This window comes from Eschrichtius robustus, chromosome 6, assembly GCF_028021215.1.
Source record: "Eschrichtius robustus isolate mEscRob2 chromosome 6, mEscRob2.pri, whole genome shotgun sequence".
NCBI lineage: Eukaryota > Metazoa > Chordata > Mammalia > Artiodactyla > Eschrichtiidae > Eschrichtius > Eschrichtius robustus.
This window is the reverse complement of record NC_090829.1, coordinates 31,602,347-31,628,226: the sequence shown is the minus strand read 5'-3', so window position 1 is coordinate 31,628,226 and position 25,880 is coordinate 31,602,347. Positions and strand designations below refer to the sequence as shown.

The 25,880-nt window shown below is 40.7% G+C and overlaps 1 protein-coding gene across 1 annotated transcript in view; it reads left to right on the top strand.

Moving 5' to 3' along the window:
• The first annotated feature begins 3,792 nt into the window (after positions 1-3,792).
• Positions 3,793-25,880, top strand: part of ERICH6 (glutamate rich 6) — a 33,912-nt gene continuing 11,824 nt past the window's right edge. Inside the window, exons 1-10 of the mRNA XM_068545627.1 lie at positions 3,793-4,093; positions 4,902-4,959; positions 9,502-9,593; positions 13,350-13,406; positions 13,728-13,783; positions 13,884-14,000; positions 16,710-16,823; positions 18,026-18,183; positions 18,627-18,697; positions 19,541-19,686. Of these exons, the coding sequence (XP_068401728.1) occupies positions 3,811-4,093; positions 4,902-4,959; positions 9,502-9,593; positions 13,350-13,406; positions 13,728-13,783; positions 13,884-14,000; positions 16,710-16,823; positions 18,026-18,183; positions 18,627-18,697; positions 19,541-19,686 (1,152 nt within the window). The 5' untranslated portion in view covers positions 3,793-3,810. The remainder of the gene's footprint in view (positions 4,094-4,901; positions 4,960-9,501; positions 9,594-13,349; positions 13,407-13,727; positions 13,784-13,883; positions 14,001-16,709; positions 16,824-18,025; positions 18,184-18,626; positions 18,698-19,540; positions 19,687-25,880) is intronic.

Below are 25,880 nucleotides of genomic sequence, written 5' to 3'. Positions count from 1 at the left end.
AGTTTCCAATCAATCTGCTGCTTCCTTCTCAGCCTATAAATACACTTGGGTATTTATCATCTATGCCTATTAAATCTCTCTCTTCTTAACCTTCTCACTTATTTTTTGGATCGATGACAGGCTTTGAAAGGGGCATCCACATGGCTGCCTCCGGCCACAAACTTTAATTTCATTCTCAGTGCCAGACAATGAACACTCTAAAATGTGAATAGATAATGCAATATTTACAGTGTGCCAGGAGCTGTTCTAACTTATTATGTATATTAACTCATTGAACCCTCGTGACCAGCCTGTAAACCAGTTTCAGAGAATATCAGTGCCCACTTCATGCGCTTGTCAGGAAGATGAAAGTATTATTTTCATTTTGCAGATGTGGAGACTGAGGCATTGAGAAGTCAGGGATCTCAGGCAGGTAGTACAGCTGGTCAGTTTGGAGGCCAGCATTTAAACCCATGTCATCTTGCTCCTCCAATCCATGCCCTTAATCATGTCACTGTTGTCCTTCTCAATAACACCACCTGCTAGGTGCTTGGATGGAGTGACTAAGAGTCCTCTGGGAAGACCACAGTTAAGTTCCAGGAGAGGAATCAGAGACTGCAAGGGGGAAGGTGGCTTTGAGCAGGTTGTGGCCGCCATGAAAATAAACACTTTTACCCTTGCTTTCTCCCAGCCCCCATCTCAGCCCACATCCTGATTCCCATTCTGCTCTCTGAGGACTCTGGAAACAAACAAACTTGCCTCTCCTCAAACAAGTCACTTCCCTTAAGTAGAAGTGGCCAGCTGAATTTCATGACTTTTAGGATCCCTTCCAGCATCAAAATGCTTTTATTGCCCAGAAAAGGGTTGGGTAATTTTTCAATCCATTTATCTTAATTGTATCTTGACATCTCCACCTATACTTCCCTGCGCTGGCCCCCTTTTCTACCCTGGGCGAGCTGGAATGCTTTTGAATGGTTTTCACTCTCCTCTGCAAACACCCACATTTCCCCCTTCCTTCCAAAGCAGCTCAAATGTCCTCTCATCTGTGTTGACGGCTCCAATAGCCTGCAAGAGTTCTTCTTCCAACAATATTCTGTGGGTTTTCTCTCCGACTCCCTGAAGTGCCCGGCAATTTTGTGCCTCTCACCTGCCGTGTTCTGTCCCAGTGCCTGAGAGCTTGCCGGACCCTTGCCCCATGCTCAGGTACTGCTGGCAGGTAGTGAGGGCAGGACACACTTCTCCTACTCACTGCCATGGCCCAGCACCCAGCAGAGAGCTGGCTCATAATCCTCAATATATATTAGTTTGATCTGATAATCATAAAATATTGCTTAGTGATTCTCAACACTTAACTTTTCACTTTCTGCTTCCTTGAAAGCCCTGTTATTGTCTCCACATACATCTTAGGGGTAAGTATTATTATTCCCAATTTACTCCCAGGGAAACTGAGGCTGGAAAATGTAGGGTTATTTAGCAGAGATCATACGAGGGGACTTCTGGGCCTAACCCTGGTCACTTAATATAAGGATCAATCCAGACCCTTCTCACAACATCCAGATGTCCTCAGCCACGTAGAATCTCAGTTGGCATCCTTTACTTAGAGCTGAAGTCAAATAGCAGGAACACAATCCCTCCCACCAGGAACCCTTCTCAGTCTTAACAGGCTTTTAAAAAGAAGCTGAACTGTACGGTGAAGTTATAGCTTCCAGTCTGCGTAGTAGGTAAACAGATGTCCATTATATTATTCTGTATACTTTTTTGTGTGTATACAAATATCTTACACAAACTTTAGCAAGTATGAAACCAAGCAGGATCCTGCGGGACCCTCCCAGGTACAAAAGTTCTTCCGTGTCCCCTGTTTCTTGTTTGTAGAAGAAGGCTTTTGTCTCCTAGGAGCCTCCCCTGAGTCACAAAAGCCTGGTTCAAGAATTAATGATTGAAAGGATACAGACATGTAGTGACAAAAATAGCAATTAGGCCTAGAGAACTGGTAACAATTTAAACAGGAAATCGGGACTTCCCTGGTGGTGCAGTGGTTAAGAATCTGCCTGCCAATGCAGGGGACACAGATTTGATCCCTGGTCTGGGAAGATCCCACAAGCCACGGAGCAACTAAGCCCGTGTGCCACAACTACTGAGCCTGGGTTCTAGGGCCCGAGTGCCACAGCTACTGAGCCCACATGCTGCAACTACTGAAGCCCGCATGCCTAGAGCCTGTGCTCCACGACAAGAGAAGCCACCACAATGAGAAGCCTGTGCACCGCAACAAAGAGTAGCTCCCGCTCACCACAACTAGAGAAAGCCCGTGCGCAGCAACGAAGACCCAACGCAGCCAAAAATAAATAAATAAATAAACAGGGAATCAGCCAAATAGCAGTCACAGAATCTTTAGTTCTCCCTGAAGGACATAGATAACAATATCTGAGACACATTCCTGAGTTGTTTTGCAGATACTATAACCACCACAAGAGGGAAAAAGCTAACTTCATGATGACCAGACTGTAGTCATAATATAAGCTGCTCCATCCTGAGCAGTACTGAACCTATGGCTAGCACAATTCCAGGGACCGGCCTCAAGAAAATGGCAACAAACTGACCCTGGAGTTGAAGATTTACTGTGCTTAAAACAATCAGGATGACGCTGACCTGACCACCACATGACCAGTTTCAAGATGATGGTCAGAGCTGACTGTGCTGCTCTGCACATAGCCCCCGCCTGCACATCCTTGAAGCTTTCCTTTAAAGGCTCTTGCACTCTGATCTGGCCGTTGGGGGATGGTTTGGGGGACACTAGTTCGCCACCTCCCCAGGCTGCCAGCTTCCTGAACAAAGCACCTTTCTTTTTCCACCTACCCTTGCTTCTTGAACATTGACTTTTGAGCAATGAGCAGCCAAACCTGAGTTGGTTTCGGGCTCCGGGGGTAACAAGCACAATGAGCTGAAAACAAAGCCCCAGAAAGACGCAGGAGATGCCTTGGTGGCCAGATGCCTCAAGCTTTTTCCACCTCCTGGCTGGCTGGATGAAACAAGCATCAGTCAGGCCCTGGACTAGAGCAAGGCACTCACCTCGGTCGCAAAATGTAAGTGGCATCAAAAATCTCACTAATCAAGATAAACAATATTTAAGGCAGTGTTGTAAAAAATCAAACCAGCAAACTACGACCAAGGACCAGTGCCAGCTTTTGTAAATAAAGTTTTATCGTCAGCTCCAGCAAGCATCCCAACGCCGGCATCAGCACTACCAAGAGGCCTTATGGGTGCCCATAGCTAGTAGCCACTCCCCCTACCCAAGTCCAAAAAAAAAAAAGACTGGCTCCCCAATATTTTATAATAAAATTAAATGCAGTATGGTCTACAAAAATATTGAATCATTATGTTGTACACCAGAAACTAATATAATACTGTAAGTCAACGATACTTCCATTTTTTTAATTTTAAAAAATTTTGAAAGACTGGCTCCAAAGGAGCTGAGAGAGATTGGAAAGGAAGATCAGTTCACGGCAGGCCGCTAGGGCTCTCCGAGGCTCCGGACAGCAGGTGCGAAAGGAGCTTCCAGCGGTCCTAGCTCCCCACGGTCGCTCCCTGCCCCTCCGCCCCTCTCCCCGCAGCGCCAGTCCTCCGGGCTGAAGGGTCCTGCGACTTTAATCTCCAGACTCGGGGGCCCGCGCGGCCGGCCGTTGCCCAGGGAGACGGACGCACAGGAGGCCTCGCGCGCCCCAGGCCTGGACCCGCCGGTGTCCCCTGCGCTAGCCGCGATCCCGCTTCCCGCCCGCCGCGGCCAACATGCACTCGCGTCACAGCTTCAGAAAGCCCGAGGAGGAGGGGGACGAGATGGGCATGGAGGAGGAGGAGGAGGAGGAAGAGGAGGACGAGGCGGCGGCGGGCCGGGAGGAGCTGGCGCTCCACGGGACGTTCAGCGAGGAGTACCTATGGAAGCTTTTGGCCTTCGGAGATGGCAATGAGGAAGAATGGAAAGCCCTTCGCCCCCGCTTAGCCAGCGTCGTCAGCCCCAGCCTGAGCCCGACGCCGACGCTCAGCCGAACGCCGAGCCTGAAGTGGAGCCGGACGCCGGCGGCCAGCGAGAGTGCACCCTCCAGCACCTCCTCCCAAAAAAGTACCGCTCCCCGGCCCGCCCAGCCCGTTCCTCGAAGGCTGCCCTGTCCCTAGGCGAGAGCAGGTCCAACTCCTCTAGAGCCTTCGTCTACCCGGGAGTCTGTTTCCAAATACACACAAGACTTCACACACACCCTTATCTCAGTCCCTCTGGTGTCAAAGACACTGAAATCTTGACTGAGCGGTTGTGATGGTCCACAGTTTAGGATAAAGGGGAAACGCCTCGTCAAACTGGAAACAGGCAGTGCTGTACGGAATGCTCATTTTATAACACTTGGTGCATTCAGTGATCGCGTCCTCTTACATTCATTCTCTCCCCCCGCCGCCCCGCTCAAACACGCGCACGCGCACACACACACACACACACACACACACGCGCGCGCCACTCCTGAAGAAGGAGTAGTGCTTTAAGGGTGCTCTGCTACTGAAACAGCCCAGCCAAAAACAACTCACCTTTGTGCTTAACTTCCTGTACTGAAACCACTCCAGCCACTTCCTTAAAAAGAGAGGCACAGCAGTTACTTAGGGTAGATTTGTCCATCTCCCAGCATTGACATTTTGGTCCGGATCATTCTTTGTTGGGGCCGCGTGTGTTGAGGGCAGGAGGATGGACTGTCCTACCCATTACAGGATGTTTAGCAGCGTCGCTGGCCTCTGCTTCTGACCATGCCAGTTAGTCCCTACCGGGCTTTGTGACAATCAAAAATGTCCTTAGACGTTGCTAAATGTTTCCTGGGGGGCAAAATGGTCCTTTTGAGAGCCACTGAGTTAAAGGGAATGGCTAAATTGTTTAATCTTTCATTCAACAGGTTTTCCTAAAATATTTCAGACATTTAAGAAAGACATGTCTGAAACGAATTTAGATAGGTAAGGAATTGTTTTCAGTGTTCTATATTATTATTTTTTGAAGCTGATGATGTTTACTTTTGGAATAAACATGTCAGGAAGTAGAGTAAAATCATCCAGGGCATTTACAACTAACTTATTCAAAAAGGTGTTTTTTAATCTACACTGTTAGACACTTTGGAGGAGATGGACAGGGTCCCTGCCCATCACCGGCTTATTATCTACCTGTAGAGATGACATGTCTACTTACTAATATAGCATGAAATCATAAATGCCATGCGCACACAGTAAGTGCTATGAGGCTTTAGGACGTAAGTCTCTATTGGCTAAATTCAGGAGTGATCAGGGACACCTGTGGTGGAGAGTCGAAAGTACAGTCTTTTCTTTTTCTTGTTGTTGCTATTGCTATTAGCCTCCAAGCACTTCCAACTGTAATAGGAAGACACCAGAGAAACACATGTGGAACATCTTTATCAGTCTTCCCTGAAACCTCACACCAAACATGGGTCCACAGTCTCACATTATTGTTCACCTAAGCTTTGCTTTTATACGCAACTTTCCATTTTTAGGCAGAAAGAGAATTGTTCTTCCCCACTTACATGTTTTTATTTATCCAAGTCAACATTTTAATAAAAGATAATATATGTACATGGTTAAAACATTAAAGTAGACAAAGCTATAAAATTTAAAATTTCTGTACCCTTCTCTGCTCCCACTTCCACTCACCAGAGTTAACAGATTGTTAACAGTTTGTTTCCAGTATAATTTAAATAGCATATTTTCATTCCTTGATTTATTAATTTTTGACATAGCTACTGACTTCCCACCATGAAAGCTGAGGAATGTAACACACTACTTCCCTCCTCTCCATTTTCAGTAGTTAGATTATTTTTATATTTTCTAACCTTTAGGACTTTAAAGTATTTAAACCTCTACTTCTTGATTTATCAATTTTAGTAACTATTAACTCTATTTTGAAAAATTAACACCTTAATGCACTTCTACTCCCTTCTCTCTCTCCTCTCACCCTTTCCTCTCCCAATTAACGACAAATTATGTAACAGACTTTATTAAAATATATAATATATAGTCCTGTAAAGTCATATTACTTTACCAAGTTTTATAGTGTTTGCAAATTTTGTAATTATAATTAGCTCTTAGTGCTTTGGGTACACGTTGATTCAAAAAGTTGAAGACCAATAACCAATACTCATAATTTCCTGCTAAGAACCCAATGATGTGACTGCATTCTTGCACAAGAAAATGAAATCCTATGTCTGTAAAACTTGGCTCCTAAAAGAAGAACTTCTCAACTCTCAGTTGTTTTTAGTTGTCTTCAATTTTTCTGAGTTGGGCTCAACAGCCATACTTTCTTGTTTTCCATATTGCTTTCTTTCTTTTATTCCTTTTCTTTTTGCTGGAGAAACTCCTCAGGTAATTATTTCATATTGATCTCATGGGTAGTCAAATTTCTGAGTTCTTGCCTGTCTTGAAATTTCTTCCTTTTGCCCTCATACTTTATTAATAATATAACCTGGCATAAAAGAATAGGTTTAAAACCATTTCCCCTCAGAGCTCCGAAGACATTGCTTCATTGCCTTCTAGTATCCAGTATTGCTGATCAGTCTGCTTTTCAAACCCTTCTGATATTTATTTCCTTCCCTTCATTTTCTCTATTCTTTCCTTCGGAACTCCTACTAGCTGGCTGTTGGACTTCTTGGATATCTTCAAGATTTTTGGTGTTTACATGCTACGATGCTAGTAGCCTTTGTACAGAATTTTTTATTTGGGGATTCATATAATTTCCAAGAACCGATTCTTACTCTCTGAATAGGTGTGTGTGTGTGTGTGTGTGTTTTTAAATCTCTTTGAGGGTACTGTTATAAAATACTAAAGTTCTCCTTTGTTCTTTGTATTTCTTCTTTTTTCTTTCAAGATCACTTGTTCTGTTTGTTTTTCTTGGTCCTTCTATTCCATGCTATGGATTGTCCTTAAGTGACCGGTAACCCTTGGTTATCCAATTGTATTTATCAATGAATGACTGATAGGTAAGCTAAAACTAGGATAGGAGTCCTGCCACCGAGTGGTTCTGTTTCCTGACTGGGCTGGCGGGGGAAGGCTGACTGTGAGTCCTGCGTGGGTGGGTAGGGCAGTCACAGCCAGCTGCCTGTGGGGTGTCGGCAGGGAGCAGGCAAGGTGGGTAAGCCCACTATTACTAGTCATGATAAGGACACTTTACTGTGTGGTTGGAGTTCCTCGTGCATTTCTTTCCTGGGACTCTCCCTTCCTCCTTTTTCACCCAGGCCTGTTGGGTAGGTCCTGAGTAACTCATCCTGCAGTCTGCTTCTCTTTCAGACCTAAAACTTCCCCAGGCAGGCTTTTTAGAAACCAGTTCTTTGGGCTTTATCTGGAAATAGACACAACTGCTGCCAACTGCCCTGTGTAAGAGGAGAGGAAGGGGTCTGACTGTTCACTCCTTGAACTACACTGATGACCGTCTCCAGCCCCCTCCCCTCTGCATTTGGTCGGTCCGGGCTAGGAGCTTCTCAGGAGTTCCCTTTGGAAGAAATTTACTTATGTCTCTTATCTTGAGCTGTGGTGGTCTCTGCTCTAGTTTTCCATCAACCTGAGGCCATTTATTTTCTTTCTTTTAAGGACTTCTTCAATATTACTTGGCTACTGATGACACCACTCTTGTTTTCCAGGGCTATTGCTTGTTTTCCAGGGCTATTGCTTGTTTTCCAGGGCTATTGCTCGTTTTCCAGGGCTATTGCTTGTTTGTGGGTTTGAAGTGTTTGTTAGTTCAATAAGATCTTGGAAGGAAGGGGAGAATTGTGTGTTCAGGTGCCATCTTGACCTGGACTTTCTATCATATGGGAACCTCTCTTTCCTAAATCAAATTCTTAATTTCTCCTCATAAATCTTCTTAAGAAGATGCTTCTTCTGTACTTCAAAGCATTCTCTGGTGAATTTGGTGATACTGTGTTTTTAAGGAAATCTGTCCTTAAAAGGCATAGAAATGCAACCAATATTGGCTCAATTTCTACTTTTAATTGCCCTATTACTATTCTGGGGCAAACTTTAGGAGGCAGATGAATCCGGAGAAACACAGGTTTTGGAGCCAAACAGGTCTGGGCCCCATCTGCCTCTGCCATGTGTGATTTTGAGAGGGCCCCCCAGAGCCTCGATTTCCTTGCCTATAGAAAAGGAATACTACCTGCTGTACAGCACAGGGGACTCTACTCAGTACTCTGTAATGGCCTATATGGGGAAAGAATCTAAAAAAAAAAAAAAAGTGGAAATATGTATATATATAACTGATTGACTGTTGTACACCTGAAACTAACACATTATAAATCAACTATACTCCAATAAAAATTTTTTAAAAAAGGAAAGGGTATACTAATTCCTACCTTGATTGGTTTTTGTAAAGATAAATGAAGTAATGTAAGTAAAGCAACTACTATGTGTCTACTAGAACACAGTAAGTTCTCAGGAAATGTTAATTTTGTTCTTATCCTCCGATGTCTGCCATCTTTACACAGAATTTCGAAAACAATCTTTCATGTTGGTTCAAGGGAGGCAAAGAGACCTAGATGAGTTATGTATTGATTTTGTTAACTACTGTATTCGGAAAACACTGAAATGTAAAATGTTGTCTAGGGATTGCTCGTCAATGTTCCTTTACTCTTGGTCCCATAACTTTTTTCCATGGGAACTTAGACAAACAGGACTCCCCCAGACACTTGTTCAGGTGGCTTCTGCAGAGGAGTTCTCTACCCATTATAGGACACAGTCATTTCAGAATTAAAACAAAACACACAATGTTTCAAGGAACAAAGCACCAAAAAAGGAAGGTTAAGACATAAGAGAACTGAGAAGGTGAAAAAGTGACAATCTTAAAGTTGACTAAATTATTTGGGAAATTTTTGTTTGATAATTTTAGAAGAGCCAGCAAATTATGGCAAAAAAAAATTGAAATTCAGAGAGGCAAAGGAACTTGAAAAGCAATAGTTATTGTTTACTTGTTACCAGTAACAGTCATTTTAGCTAGTAAAAGTCAATAAATTCCTGCTTCCTATCATGTCAACGATAACTGACTGATTAAACTGCTTGTGGAAAGAATACAGATTGCTTAATTACAACGCATTAAACTTCAGCCCTTTAAAAAGAGCTTGGATTATTTTAAAGCTATTTTAAAATGAACAACACGTTCTAATTTAAATTCAAGTAAATGTTTAAACACACATACCATCATCGCTGCCACCACCACCAACACACAGCACAGATAGCGGGGTAGTAATTTACTCCGTGAGAGAAATAATACAGTATTGGGAGCCTCCAGGATTGAGAGAGGAGTGCTTTGCAAAGAACAGATATGATGCAAACACACTGTGTCTGACTTTACTGAAGACCTAAGAACGGAAGAAAATATTTCAAAGGAAAAAGAAATCAGGATCTTCTAAGAACATCTGTTATTTGATTGTTAAATGTACTAGATTTAGAAGAACTGCTAACAACTCTATAGGTATACTGAAAACTAACATTTTGTCTAAATTTCAGGGCTGTCTATCACAATCTGTATCCAAGAATTCCAACATCAGTACAAACAGAAGAAAGTTGGCTTCAAGAATTGTCAGGCATGGAGCAGCCGAGTGAGTAGTTTGGTTTTTTAGCTTTTGCTGGGAGATGGGATTGTACACTGGAAAGGGCACTTGTGTAGATGGCCAGGAGAGCTAGGATTGAATCCCAGCCCCAAAACAAACTAACACCATGACAACTGGGCAAGTCACTTAACCTCATTGACTCTGTTTCTTTCTCTGTTGGCCATAATAATCCTTCTGTAACAGGACTGTTATGAAGATCAAAATGGAATTCAACATTTAAACTCCTTGGCACTGAGCCTTTAATAAATGGTAGCACCTGTGTTCACATCAAGAAATAATCTGCCATCATATTTTGAAACACATCTTTATTTTTTATTATAGAGGTAACATGCGTGCTGTTTTTTAAACATCAAACCATTAAGAAAAATATAATGTAAACATTAAGTTTTTAACTTATCCCAGTATATTCCTCAGAAGTAATCGTTATGAATAGCCTTTCCTTTCAATTCTACTATTTGTTTTATGTTATATCACTTATTCATGAGATGTTTATTGAGCACACACCAAGCACCTGTCATAGGTCAGTTTCCTGTTCTAAGGTAACAGCAATGAATAAAGCAGACAAACCCCCTGTCTCAATGGTCTTCTATTAAAGTGTGGGAGGTGGAAGTAATAGTGAGATAAATAATACACAAAATAAGTCAATACACAATATCTTACATAATGTTAAGTGCTAAGGAGGAAAATAAAGCAGGGAGAGGGATGGGAAATGTTGGGCAGTTGGGTACAAGCTTACCCAGGATGCTGAGGGAAATCTTCAATGAGAAGCTGAAATATTTGAGTAAAGACCTCAAGGAGGAGAGAGAGTGATAATGATCTCCGGGGGAAGAGTTTTCCAGGCACAGGGAAGAACAAGTGCTTCCCTCTAGAACAAGGAGGCAGCCAGCTTGGCTGCAGTGGGGTAGGTAAGGAGGTGAGTCCTACGGGATAAAGGCAGAGAGACAGTGAGGACCAAATCTTACTCAATGAGAATGAAGTGGGAAGTCACTGGAGGGCCTGCACAGAGGAGTGACATAATCTAACATAAAAATTTAAAATTAGACATATAATTAATATTAAATATTAATATAATATTAAACCTAATATTAAAAACATGTTAATTATTCCCAAATTAATCTATATATTCAATGTAATTGTGATGAAGTTTTTCAATGGAGTTTGACAAGTTGATTCTTTGGTCCTGCTCTGCAGCGTTCAAAGATAAGTTGAGGCATTTTCACATTTTTAAGAGTTTATTTGAGCAGATGTGGATTGGAAACAGGCAGCGCCAAACCAGAAGTGGTTAGGAGCACTCCACAGACAAGAGCTAAGGAGAGGTTTTTATACAGAAGTCGTGGGAGCAAAGCAAGGAAATCATTTGATCGGCTATTGTTCAAAGTTGCATTACAGTAGGTCCCCTACATACGAACGAGTTCCATTCCGACAGCGTGTTCATAAGTCCAATTTGTTTGAAGTCCAACAAAGTTAGCCTAGGTACTCAACTAACACAATCAGCTATATAGTACTGTACTGTAATAGGTTTATAATACTTTTCACACAAACAATGCATAAAAAACAAACACAAAAGATAAAGAAAACATTTTTAATCTCACAGTACAGTACCTTGAAAAGTACAGTAGTACAACAGCTGCCATACAGGGGCTGGCAACGAGTGAATAGGCAAGAAGAGCTACTGACAGGAGGAGGGAGAGGAGGTGGGAGATGGTAGAGCTGAAGGATCGTCAGCAATAGGAGACGGAGGGCAATTTCACTCACGCCTGACGTTGATGGCACAGGTTCTAGTTCCTTGCCAGATTCAGTTCTATCTACCCTCTTGAGAAAAGGATCCAGCGATGTCTGGGTAGTAGCTCTTTTTTTCTTGTCATAGAGGATAATGGTAGCACTGGATTGCATCCTGAATGGCTGCTACAACCTTCGTGTACCATCCTATGCCTCAAAAGCTAACAGTGCCTCCTCAAATAAAGAAAATCCCCTTGCCATTCCCTGCACAGTGAATCTCTTCGGTTGTTCAGTTATTTCTTCTTCCTCTTGTCTCTCTTCGTCCTTTCTCTGGGCCTCCAATTCCATCAGGTCTTCATTAGTAAGCTCCTCGTGTTGAACAGCCAACAGTACTGTACAGTAAAGTGCACAAAAGCACAACCACTTGTAGAGGATGCATGCACGTGACAATGTACGCCAGACACGTGAACTAATTTATGTGATTGGACATGGGAACGCACGTTCATATCTTTGAAAGTTCGCAATTTGAAGGTTCGTATGTAGGGGACTTAACTGTATTTGGGAAAGCCCGATTGGCTGTTTGCTATGAGCTGTTCTTAACCTTGAGGCATTAACCTTGAGGAATTGACTCTGGCTTAGGTTTCACTTTGCTTACGATTGGCTACCAAGGCATTAGAGCCCCCTCATCTAATGGCTTCCTTGTTCAATTACTTTAACAGCAGGAACCTAATGTACCTTTTCAATTTTTTCATATCGTTTTTTGTAGGTTTTTTTTAATAGAGAACTGATATGCAGCTCTTATTAGTTTATTCCTAGGTGTTTTACAGTTGTCTTTTATTGATGTAGTAATTGGAATCTTTTTTTCCTATTATATTTTCTAATTGGTTATTGTCAATGTATAGGAAAACTATTGATTTCAATGTATCAATCTTGTATCTGACTCCCTTGCTGAACTTTCTTATTCTAATATTTTATCAGTTAAAAGTCTACTAGACAATTACATTTCCTGTGAATAACAGCAGTTTTATCTCTTCTTTAATTTTTTTTTACTTAGCAGTGTATCAGGGACATCTTTCCATGTCAGGAAATATTGATCTAATTCCTTGAAATGACTATGTAGTATTCCCTTATATACCTACAGTAACTGTGACTTATGTAATACACCTGACTGTTAGATGTTGCAGGGTTGTTTGGTTTGGTTTGGTTTTGTGTTTTGACCTCTTCCCTATGACAAATAATGCCTTAATGAAAGTCTTGTTCATTCGTTTTTGTTTTTTTTTTTAATACCTGCGCTGGCATTTCTGTTGGGCAAAATGCCCAAAACATATTTTTAAATTGTTCAGGTACTCAACATAGGAAGTATGTCATCTTCTGAAGCCCATCTCTTTCTCCAGCACCAGCCCTGGCTATACAGGGAAAATGGGTCTGCCCTCTCCCTTTACCTCTGTCTCATTGTAGGTTGTTCTGATTGGTTTTTCATCATCCCAGTCCTGTCTGCTTACCTTTCTAGACATTTACTCCAAGTGGCTCGCGTGTTGATAGATGGCTGTTTTCCCCATTTCCAGTATTGCCATGGAATATGCAGAGGGAATTATTCTGGTGGTTTAGTTCACTGTCTTGAACTGGGAACTGCCCTCTCACCCCGCTCCAGCACTCTTCTCCCTGAAAAATCTTTTGCAGAATAATAGTCATAAATTAGACAGAATAGTAATTTTAGAAGGCAGAACACAAAAGGGTCTGTAAACCATGATTATAATCAAATAAAATATGCATTCGTGTAGCATTCTAAGACTAAAAACAGCAAGGAAGCATTTTTTAATGTGATTCATTAGTGGTGAGTCTTCTCTGTTTGCTACTTACTGTTGATAAAATGTTATTTGGGAAAAGGCAAAAATTTTAAAAAATTAAAAATAAAACACAAAAAGGGCACTTATTTTTCCAAGAGGCATATCTTCTTTTCTATTGGACTTCTTTCATCCTTTGTCAGGATTGATGACAAATGTACACTCTTTTTTACAGAGAAAGAAGTGCCCTCTGTAAAGAAGGAAGATGAACCTGAAAATCTAGCTTCTAAATTAAGAGGTAACTGGATGTTTGGCGTCATCCCCTCTGCTGGCAAAGGCAAACTGCCCTTAGGGGACCAGCCTTAACTTGGACGGTGTCCAACCCCTTTAGAAAAGAGCTCCCCTAAGAGTATATGCAAGAAGGTGGTGAAGGTAGGGTTTCAGGGCATTTAGACAGCGTGTGTGTGTGAGTGTGTGTGTGTGTGTGTGTGTGTGTGTGTGTGTGTGTGTGTGTCTGAGTGAGTGTGTGTCATGGGCTAGAATCTTCAAACTACAGAAAATGGAATACACTGCACAAAGTTTTTAAACATTCCTTCTAAATCTGTCTTTTTTTCTTCAGCACAATGGATAATTAACCCAGAAGAGCCAAAACTAAATATTTTATGTGAGCTGGAGGTAAGAAATGTTTATCAGTCCAACTAGTACACTGAACTCATGGTAAAAATCACTGATTCAATCTTCAATTTTTTTCTTTCTCCCTCTTTTTAAAATTTAGTTTAAGGAAGACTTCATAACACTTTTTGAGCCCTCTCTGAGAACACTACCCAGCATCGGGCCACCATCTATTCTCTCATTCAAACAAGAGAGTTCCAATTTAGGCATTAAGTTCAAGGTAATCTTCATTTATATTTCTTTTTGCTTTTACTGTAATAAATGGTATAAAAAGCCACATGATGATCTGCACAAAAGACAGTGAACATACTTTTAAAAAAGCAGGCAAAGAGCTCATTTACTTGGAATAGCACTTAGGGTGGTTGTATTCGTTTCCTAGGGCTGCTGTAACAAAATACCAGAAACTAGGTGGCTTACAGCGACAGAAAAGTATTGTTTCACAGTTCTGAAGGCTGGAATTCCAACATCAAGGTGCCAGCAAGTCTAACCTGGAGGGGAGAGTCCCTCCTTGCCTCTTCTGAGCTTCTGGTCGTGGCCGTCAATCCTTGGTGTTCCTTGGCTTGCGGCTGCATCACTCCAGTCTCTGCCTTGGTTGTCCCAGCATGCTCTGTGTGTCTCTGTCCAAATGTCCCTCTTCTCCAAGGACACCAGTCATATTGGATTAGCGCCCACCCTAATGACCTCATCTTAACTTGATTACATCTGCAGAGACCCCATTTCTAAGTCAGGCCACATTCACAGGTACCAGGGGTTAGAAATTCAACAGAGCCTTTGGGGGAGCGCAACTCAACCTATAACAGTGGTCATAAAGCCTGGCAGCGTAGGTGAACGTTAGCTGTATTTGATCACATTAAGTGACCAATTAACGTCTGCATTCAATGGGCAAGGGAGAGGTCACCTTAGTAATTCCAACAGGATACAAACCACCCTGCTTTGCCACAGAGGTAAGGGACTGACCCGTAGTATGATTATTTCCAAACTTGCACGGCATGGCCATGTGGAGAGAGCTGCACACTCCCCAGACCAGAAGCTCCTTGATGACTTCTTTTGGGGTACACTAAAAGTACAGGCTTATTCACTGAAATAAGAGATACCAATCATGTGAGGCAGGACGGCACAGATGTGCGTGCAGGAGTTGACGGGAATGCCGTGTGGATGCACCAATGTGGTTGGTGTTCATTGTCATTTTGTGCAGCACGTTGAACTATGCGATTCTAATGCCTGGTAACACATTAAATACATCACATAACGTAATATGGGTCAACATTTACTGTTTATATTTGCCCAGGTTTCTAAATTTTATGGTCACCTTATAGACTCTTCGGGCTGAAATTCTTTCTTCAAACACAGCACCTTCCTTTTTCTGAAGCACAAAGGCTTGTATCCAGGAGGCTTCTTGAGCTCTCTTCCCCTGACACCCAGAGATGCGCCTGAACCTGAGGAAGGCCTTGGGGACTTCCTTCCACAGAGCTGTCCCTACACCGGTCCCTGGCCAGGGCTGGCTCCACCTGCATCCCTGGGCCGACCTTCCAGGTCTTCTGAGATGGGCCTGGACACTGGTCTAGTTCGGGGGCAGCAGCAGCTGGTTGGCCAGCTCTCCTCTTCAGCCACATCCTCTTGAGGTGGAAATTCCAACCCCACTCATGTCTTTTGAAGCATCTTTACTTACTTCGCCCCCAGGTGAAGGGGTGAAGGGGTGAAGGGGCCACGGGCGGAGGAGTTCCCTACCGAGATGCTGGCGGCACAGTCTGTAGCTGGCCTGGCGTTGCCAAGTTCTTCCTGCCCATTCTGTCATTTGGTAGCTGGCCTGGATTCGTCACCACCATCTCTCTATTACAAGGCTTCCCTCCCTGAGTGTTCTGCTTTCAGCGACGTGCAGTACTTATTATCGGGTAGTTTCAAGGGCCTAATTATACTGGATGGTACTCTAGGGTCCCTGGCTGCACCGGCCATCTCAGTCACCGTTTGGCCCCATGGCGGTCATTTTGCCAGGCTCGGAGAATGGTTTCCATGGCAACCATAGATGCCCTGGTGGTTTCATGACATGCAAGTCACGATCTGGGTCTCTTCCTGGAGGCCTGTGCCGAGGCTTGGCTGCTCACCTGCCAGGAGCCTCTGCAGTCACAGCTGTGACCTCAGATCACTAACAGGGCCATAGTGCATCCATCCCTCACTGGGTCACCTGCGCCCCTAACTCCCAGCCTCCTCTTGCTTCCCCTAGCCTCCCCTCCCCCTCCTGGATTACCTTCACAGCACAGACAGGAGAATTTGGTGCCCCAACTGGGGCTTCCCTTGAGAAAGGACTCTAATTTATTTTAGAAAGTTGAGTATTGTAAACAGTGGCCTACGTAGTAATGTCAAGACTTTTTCTTAGCTGACACTTCTTGAAAGAGTTTATGGTATTTAAACACCTTAGACCATTTCCACAAAATCAAATATGTGTTATCCTTTGTGTCACACACTGTACATCCCCCTGCTCGACAAGGGACACTGATGTCGACAGTAAAATCATTTCTGCAACATTCTTCTTACACTGAGGAGGCATCCCAAGGACCCACAGAGCTCCTGATGGGCTCAGCCGCAACCCAGTGAACCGCACCAGACAGAGGCCTCCAAAACACCACCTCAGCCTCCTCAGCCCTTAACAGCCCTTGAATAGAAATGATGTCTCATTACTGGAATATACAGATCCTGCTGGCTTGGTGCCTTCTGATATAGGATCTCAGACCCCTGGAAGTTCCCTACTAACCATCTCTGGGAGCCCTCATGGTGTCTGACAGGAGTTCTCAAGCAAGTTTGTACATCCCTCATCACCCCTGCTGTCTGACTGGACATTCGCTGGCCCTGTCCAGGGCTCTGGCTCCTCCTGCTCTGAGAGGCTCTGGGCCTCCTTGTGGGCACGTCTTCATTTTTTTTCTCCTCTCTGAAGAAAGAAGAGGAGGAGGTATCGCCCACGTGTGAATTCTGTGGGAGCGATCTGAGAACATTTCTCTCCAATGTGGATCTTTCCTGTGACTACAGTAGCTCTGAACTAGTAGAACACGTAAGTTCTAAAGCAGGTTCACTGAGGAAATAGTGTTACTTTTAGACACTAATTTAAACATAAGTAGTATTTTCTTCTGCATCTTTCCACTGCATTGCTTTTTTTTTTTTTTTTTGGCTGCACTGCATGGCTTGTGGGATCCTAGTTCCCTCACCAGGGATCGAACCTGAGACCCTGGCAGTGAAAGCCCAGAATCCTAACCACTGCACTGCCAGAGAATTCCCTGCAATGCCATTCTTAAGAGAGTTATGTGTTAGCCGTCAGGGCAATGCAAATCATAACCACAATGGGATACAATTTCACACCCACTAGGATGGCTATAACCCAAAAGACAGATAATAACAAGTGTTAGCAAGGATGTAGAGACACTGGAACCCTCATACACTGCTGAAGGGTAATATAAAACGATGCAGCCGCTTTGGAAAACAGTCAGGCAATTCCTCAAAAAGTTAAACATACAGATACCACATAACCCAACAAACAATTCCATTCTTAGGTATATACCCAAGAAAATAAACAACATATGTCCACCCAGAAACGTGTATACAAATGTTCACAGCAGCATGATTCATAACAGCCAAAAAGTGAAAACAACCCAGACATTTATCAACTGATGAAAGGGTAAATAAATGTGGGGTATCCATACAATGGAATATTATGCGGCCATAAAAAGAAATGAAGTACTTATACATGTTATGACATAAATGAAAACATTATGCTAAGTGAAAGAAGCAAGTCACAAAGTACCACATGTATGATTCCATTTATATGAACCGTACAGAACAGGCAAATCTATAAAGACAGCAAATAGATTAGTGGCTGCCAGGGGCTAAGAGGAGAGGAGAATAAGGAGTAACTGTTAATGGGTACAAGTTTCAGTTTCTAAAATTGATTGTTGTGATGGTTGCAAAATTCTGTGACTATATTGGGTTGGCCAAAAAGTTCATTCGGGTTTTTCCTACAATGTTATGGAAAAACCTGAGCGAACTTTTCGGCCAACCCAACACTAAAAACCATTGACTTGTACACTTTAAATGGGTGAATTGTATGATATGTGAATTATATCTCAATAAAACTGTTACCAAAAAAATGCTATGATAGATTGTTATCCAAAACCCCATTACCATTTTTTGGGATTTTTCCCTCCTGTAATTATCTTCATCTAGGACTGATGAGATGAAAATGACCTCTTTGTTTTTCAGACCTCCTGTTGTAGTTATTTCCAAAACCTGATTGACTACATCTATGAGGAAAAACAAAAAATCCAAAGCTCTAAAGCTGAATTAATCTGTATTGACCCTCATGCCGCCCACGGCAGTGAAGTCGACAGACTCAAAGCAAAGGAAAAAGCTTTGCGGAGGTAACAGTGAGCCTTTGATATTGAAACTCAGATAGGCTCACTTAGTTAAAGAGTTTTTTGTAAAATGAACCTCATTTTCTCAAAATAGATAATTTTGATGATGCATTCCCAGTGAAGAAACAAAAATTGGCCAAAGCAAACCTATTGCAATTCCTGTTGGACATTGTAAGAGTCAGAAGATTTCAGAAACTCAGTGAACTCACTGACTTAGAGTAGAAATTTGCCAACCCCAAATTCTCAGGGCAATTCAGAATTTCTATATTGGAGAAATCTGTCCACTAAATATAGTAGAAACACACGCACACTGATTAAATGACTTGATTCACAAGTGACAACAGATAAAAATAACAAGGAATAGCGTTTAAACAGTAAAAATTTATAGTATACTGTTTTAACCTTCCAACGTATTTCAGACTTATGCATCATATTTTTTGATTTTGTAGAAAACAGGAGCGACAAATGGCCAAACACTATGCAATATTAACAAAAGAACAGACTACTTTCTCTGAAGAAGGTAAGTTCCTTAACGCTGATGTTATAGATCAGAAGGCTCATATGTTTGACCAAGAGCAAAAACTGACGTATTCTAAAAATAACATTTAAATTTTTCATTTTGCTCAGTACATCAGTCAAAATGGCTCAGAAAATCCCGCTTTTCCGTCATCTGGCTTTTGAAGTTTTTAGTCTTCAGCTCACTGTTGTTATTGATTGAAAGAAATTAGCAACATCTATAGAGCACTTTACAGATAGCTAGAAAGAGCTTTTGAGTTCATTGTCTCTCGTTTTATCAAACATACATTCCATTTTGTTTCAAGCTAGGATGTGGAAAATCTGTCAAAAATAAATCAGATTCCTTTCTTATAGGCAGGCCCCATCGGTCAGCTGGCCAGTATAGCTGTAGTACTGGTACAACTGAAGGGGCACCGATTTTAGAATCCGAAGTTCTGGATTTATGTCCTTGCTTTTCTCCTCATAGGCTGCCCAACTGGGGATAAATTATTTAGTCTTTCTGAACATCAGGCTCCTCTATGACTCAGAGCCATTGAAAAGATACTTAGAGAAGATTTTTTTTTCACCTAAACCCCTAGTATAAAATTCCTTGGTATTCAACTGTTTTCTACTAAACCTAAGGCCAGAAAATTCCACGTAATGAAAATCATCATTATTTTTCTTTCAACCAAATGAGAATTTCTCATTTTTTTTAAACAAAAGAGGGAGGTCCTCATTTTTCTTCCATTAAAAAAATGTCCAATGAATCAATGCATCCGTAACAGAGTTTGAAATTTCATTTTAGAAGAGAGGTTTTGGAAACTTTTAAACATCATATATGTATTTCATGTGATTCTTTTCCCATTAGATGCAAAGCAGTATAAAACAATTTCTTATCAACTTTCCATGGATATTCCAGAAGTAGAGTCAGCTAAGGAAGAACTAACTGATTATCAACTAGACAAAAGAAATATATCCATTGTTTGTTGTGATTCTAGGATAGCATGTGGAAAGGTAATTAGCTTGTAATTTTTTTTATTTGCTACTCTTTAAAAATCAGTTTTACCTAAAATTATAAAAGCTGTCATGATGAATATGGCAGCTTGGCTATATGACACATTTAACTATTTGTCAAAAAGAATTGGTATGGACTTGGCCTTTTAACTTATATTAGACTTTAAAACAATGCTTTACATATGTTTTATGAGGGGGTATTTTGGTTAAAGCCTTTTTACTCTAAAATGTGATCAGTGTATAGTAAGGAACATTTGGAACCCTTTAGAAAACTAAAAAGAATGGGAGAAAATCATCAGAAGTCTCACCCACATCCCAAAAATCATTATTAATATTTCAATATTATCTAGATCTGCACTGCCCAATATGGTAACAAGTACTCCACATGGCTATCCAAATTTAAAATAATTAAAATTAAATAACATTTAAAATAATTAAAATTAAATAAGTAAATAAAATGTAATTCTTCAGTCATGCCAGCCACATTTCAAGTGTTAAATAGCTGTGTGTGACTAAAGGCAACCATATTGCAGGGCAGATATAGAAAATTTTTATGGTCACTACAAGTTCTATTAGACAGCACTGTTCTAGAGTTTTTAAGCATAGGTTTCTGTTAACACACTTGTAATTATATTACACATGTAATTTTTATCTCTTTAACTTAATTATCAACAATTTTTCCATGACATTAATAGCTTACATTAACATCATTTTAATATCTATGTGCCTTTTCATATAGTTTAACCATTGCTTTCAATATCTTTGTGTATAAATTTACACTATACTAAATATAGTTCCCCAGAATAGATCCCTAGAAATTAAACTCCTGAGACCAGTTTTGTTTCTCCTGGGTGATACAGAATTTAAGGCATGGCAGTGAACTGAGGTTCTGACAGAATCAAATCCAAATCCTGTCTGAAGGAAGATCATTTATCTAGCCCTCAAATCACTCCTACAAATTATCTTTCAAGTTCAATTACCAGCACACAGTGAAAAATAATTAAGAACACAAGGAAACTCAACACCACAACTGAAAACTCAGAGGATTACTATCAATAAGAAAAGATCTACAAAGACTTCGAAAACTGAAGTAATCTAACTATGTTTATGAAAACAAAAGATCAGCTTGAAGATATATGGAGGGAACAGAAAACTATAAAGGGACATACAATTGAAAAGAAAAAAATGAAATTATAGAAATGAAAAATACAAAAACTGAAATTAAAAACTTAAAAGATGAGAGTTAAATGCACGTTAGACCCAACTAAAGAAAGAACTAATGACCTGAAAGAAAGGTTAAAAGAAAACTATCAAAATTTACCCAAAATTTACATGGGGGCAAAAAAAGGTAAGGAATACGGAAGAGTGTGTATAATATGAAAATAGAATGAGGGGTCTAAAATGTATTTGTTCAGAATCCCAGAAGGAGAGGAAAATGATAATCAGGCAGAGGCAGTATTTGAAGAGATAATGGATGATAATTTTCCAAAACTGATAAAATAGACCTATTCACAGATTTAAGAATCCCAATGAATCCCAAGCAGGATGAATTAAAAAAATAAAATAAAGTAAAATAAAAATAAATCCTAGGGGCTTCCCTGGTGGCGCAGTGGTTGGGAGTCTGCCTGCCAATGCAGGGGACACGGGTTCGCGCCCTGGTCTGGGAAGATCCCACATGCTGCGGAGCGGCTAGGCCCGTGAGCCACAACTGCTGAGCCTGCGCGCCTGGAGCCTGTGCTCCGCAACAAGAGAGGCCACGATAGTGAGAGGCCCGCGCACTGCGATGAAGAGTGGCCCCCACTCGCCGCAACTAGAGAAAGCCCTCGCACAGAAACGAAGACCCAACATAGCAATCAATCAATCAATAAAATAAATAAATCTTTAAAAAAAAAAAAAATCCTAGACACAGTATAGTGAAACTGCAAAACACCAAAGACAAAAAGAAAATCTAAAGATTAGCAGAGAAAAAGAAGTCTGTTTACATTTAAAAGAGAACAGTTAGAAATCAGATAACCTCCCAACAGCAACAATGGAAGGCAGTATAATGTCTTCAATGTGCTGAAAGAAAATAACAGGCAGTCTAGAAGCCTATACCCAGTTAAAATATCTTTCATTAAAATATGCCCCCAAAAGACATGGTCTGGCAAAACAGAGTTTGTCACTAGTAGCCTCTGACTAAAAGGAATTCTAAAGAATGTTCTTTGTGTAGTTGGATAGTATGAGATTCAAGAAAGATGAAGAGCAAATAAAAGCGTTCATGGGATATATGGATAAAACTAAAAGTTGACTGATAAAACAATAATAATAATAATGGCTCAAGGACTTTCAAGAAACAGTATAGAGCAAAAATGCTTGAAAAAATAGTACATAATCTGGCAAGAAAGCTAAATGCAATTACAGTGTTCTAAAAGTCCTTGGTTTGGGAGAAGGGCAAACACATAGTTTAAACTCAGACTTTGATAAATTAAGTCCGCTTGCTGAAATTTCTGGGGTAGCCAGAAAAATAACAAGTAGAGAGTATAACTTCCAAGCTATCAGAGGTAGAGCAAAAAAATTAGAATAATTCACTTTAAATGCCCCCCAAAAGATAAGAAAGGATAAGGGAAAAGAAAAACACATAACAGAGGACAAATAGAACACATCAAGGAATGTCAGTAGTTATGTGTAAATAGAGTAAATACTTCAGTTAATAAACAAAGAGTGTCAGACAATTTTTTAAGGAAAAATTCCAACCATATACTGATTACAAGAGACTATATCTAAAATATAAGGATAGGGGCTTCCCTGGTGGTGCAGTGGTTGAGAATCCACCTGCCAGCACAGGGGACACGGGTTTGATCCCTGGTGCGGGAAGATCCCACATGCCGTGGAGCAACTAAGCCCATGCACCACAACTACTGAGCCTGTGCTCTACAGCCCACGAGGCACAACTACTGAGCCCGTGTGCTGCAACTACTGAAGCCTATGCACCTAAAGCCCGTGCTCCACAACAAGAGAAGCCACCGCAATGAGAAGCCCACTCACCGCAACGAAGAGTAGCCCCCGCTCGCTGCAACTGGAGAAAGCCTGTGAGCAGCAACAAAGACCCAACACGGCCAAAAATAAAATAAATTAAAAATAAAATAAAATATAAGGATACAAAAAGATTAAATATAAATAAACAAAAATGATGTATCATGAAAATATTAAAGAACATCACTGAGATAGAGGACCACTTCACAGTGACAGAAGTTTTAATCCACCAGGAAGGTATAATGTTACAAAATATGTTTCCCCTATTAACACAGCCTCAAAAAATATAAAGCAAAATTTCACGGAAGTAAAAGGAAAAAAATTTCAATCCATAATCATAATGGGATACTTTAGCCTGCTTCTCTCAATAATTGAGAGGACTATTAGACCAAAAAAAAAAAAAAAAACAGCAGTGATACAATAGAATATTTGAACAACCCATTTAACAAATTTGACCTAATATTCATGGATTGGAAGAGTAAATATTTTAAATATGACATTCTTCCCAAATTGATCTATAGATCCAATGCAACTGTAATTCAAATTCTAACAAGGTTGTATGTTTGTGTGTGCAGGGGGAAGGAAGGTCTTGACAAGTTGATGCTAAGATTTACATGGAAATATAAAGAATCTAGAAGAGCCAAGACTTTCTTGAAGAAGAAGCCTGGGAGGGAGGGGAACACGCTCTATCAGATACTGAGATCTATTACAAAATATAGTAATTAAGACAGTGTAGTGTTGGGGCAGGATAAACGAAGAAATCCATGATACAGAATAGTTCAGAATCAGATTTATGCACACACAGACTTCTGATCTATGCCAGCAGTGGCACTGCACAGCAATGGAGAAAGGAAAATCTTTCCAATACATACTGCTGGGACAATCGGATATCCATATTTTTTAATGAAATTGGAATCATACCTCACATCATATAAAAATCAGTTCCAGTGGATTAAAGACCTAAATGTGAAATGCAAAACTACAATGATTTTTTTAAAAAATAGGAGAATAGCTTTATTACTTCAGGTTAGGGAAAGATTTACTAACCACTTTTAAAAAGCAGTATCCATAAAGTAGTTGATAAATTAAACTTAAAATTGGGGGACTTCCCTGGTGGTGCAGTGGATAAGACTCCACGCTCCCAATGCAGGGGGCCCGGGTTCGATCCCAGGTCAGGGAACTAGATCCCACATGCATACCGCAACTAAGAGTTCGCATGCCATCACTAAGGAGCCAGTGAGCTGCAGCTAAGGAGCAGGTGAGCCACAACTAAGGAGCCCACCTGCTGCAACTAAGACCTGGTGCAACCAAATAAGTAAATAAAATATTTTAAAAAATTAAAATTTGAAAGACAAGCCAAGAAGGGAGATATTTTGCAGCACATATGATATACAAAGGGCTTTTATCCTAAATGTATAAAGAACTTTTATAAGTCCACATGAAAAAAAAGTCTACCGAATAGAAAAATGAACTTAAAAAAACTTGACCACTTCTCCAAGGAGAAAATTCAGATGATCAATAAACATATGAAAAGGTGTTCAACCTCATTAGTAACCTGGGAGAGGAAAATTGAAACCACAATTAGAGATCAGTCCATACCTATAATATTGGCAAAAAAAAAAAAAAATTGTGAAGTCTGGTACTACTGAGTGTTGGAAAGGACATAGAATAACAGTCCCTATTATTTGCCTCTAGTGGGAATGCAAATTGGTACAACTTGAAAATCATTTTGGCAGTACCTTGTAAAGTGGGAGACAGGCATATGCTGGGGTTCAGCAATTCTACCTCTGGGTGTAAGATCTGAGAGTAACTGGGTACCAGCATACATGCAAAGGACGGTTCAGAATATCATTGTTTATAAGCCAAAAACTGGGAACAACCCAGATATCCATTAACAATAGAATGGATAAGTAAATAATGATGAAGTCATACAATACAATCTTATACACAAATGGAAGTAATTGGACTACAATTACACACTGGGACGTGTATGAATCTTACAAACATAATGTTGACTAAAAGAAACAAAGTATTAAAAATTCATAATGTTCGATTCCATTTATGTAAAATTCAAAATGGGAAAAATTAAATTATATTGTTTAGAGATTACAGAACACTGACTTTGGGGTAGCACAGAGGGAACTTCTGGAGTATCAGCATTGTTCTATTTCTTGACCCAGATGGTGATAACATGGTGTTCACATTATAATTACTCATTAACAAAATAGCATACTTTAGTGCTTATCTGAATGTATTTTATATTTCATAAAAGTGAAAAATGTATTATCTTTCAAAATAAATGGCAACATTTACATGAAAATTTAGATTGTTTCATTGTTTAGCCCTAGGAATTCTTGTAACCATTTTTTTACAATTCAAGATTAGGAAGAAACAGAATTAAACTGAATCTTTAGTTCATTTTAAAACATTGTTGGGGGATTCCCTGGTGGCACACTGGTTAAGAATCCGCCTGCCAATGCAGGGGACACGGGTTCGAGCCCCGGTCCGGGATGATCCCACATGTCGCGGAGCAACTAAGTCCATGCACCACAACTACTAAGCCTGCGCTCTAGGGTCCGCGAGCCACAACTACTGAAGCCCGCACACCTAGAGCCCGTGCTCTGCAACAAGAGAAGCCACTGCAATGAGAAGCCCGCGCACCGCAACGAAGAGTAGCCCCCGCTCACCGCAACTAGAGAAAGCCCGCCCGCAGCAACGAAGACCCAATGCAGCCAAAATAAGTTAATTTTTTAAAAAAGACATGTCTATAAAAAATAAAAAAATAAAACATTGTTGGCTACAAATTCATTCCCCTATTGAGTATTACATAGAAAGTAAAATAGTTAAGCTTAGAGGTACAACAAGGAATATCTCTTTGTATTTCTTTCTTCATCTTCCCATATTCCACTAGTGTTTTTCTCAAATGAACTTCAAGAGCAACCTTGAAAAGACACCAGTTGCTGCAGCTTATACTGGAGTGTAAAGTCAGTTTATTGAAGTATAATTTATAGTAAAACTCACCTTCTTATATGTACAGCTCCATTAATTTTGACAGTTATGTAATCACCACTACAACCAGGACATAGAATATCTCCATTGTGCTAGGGCTGGGTTTTTTTTTTTTTTTTAAATCTTCTTTTGTTTTTATAACAATATGCATATAAAGTAAAAGTAGATAAATA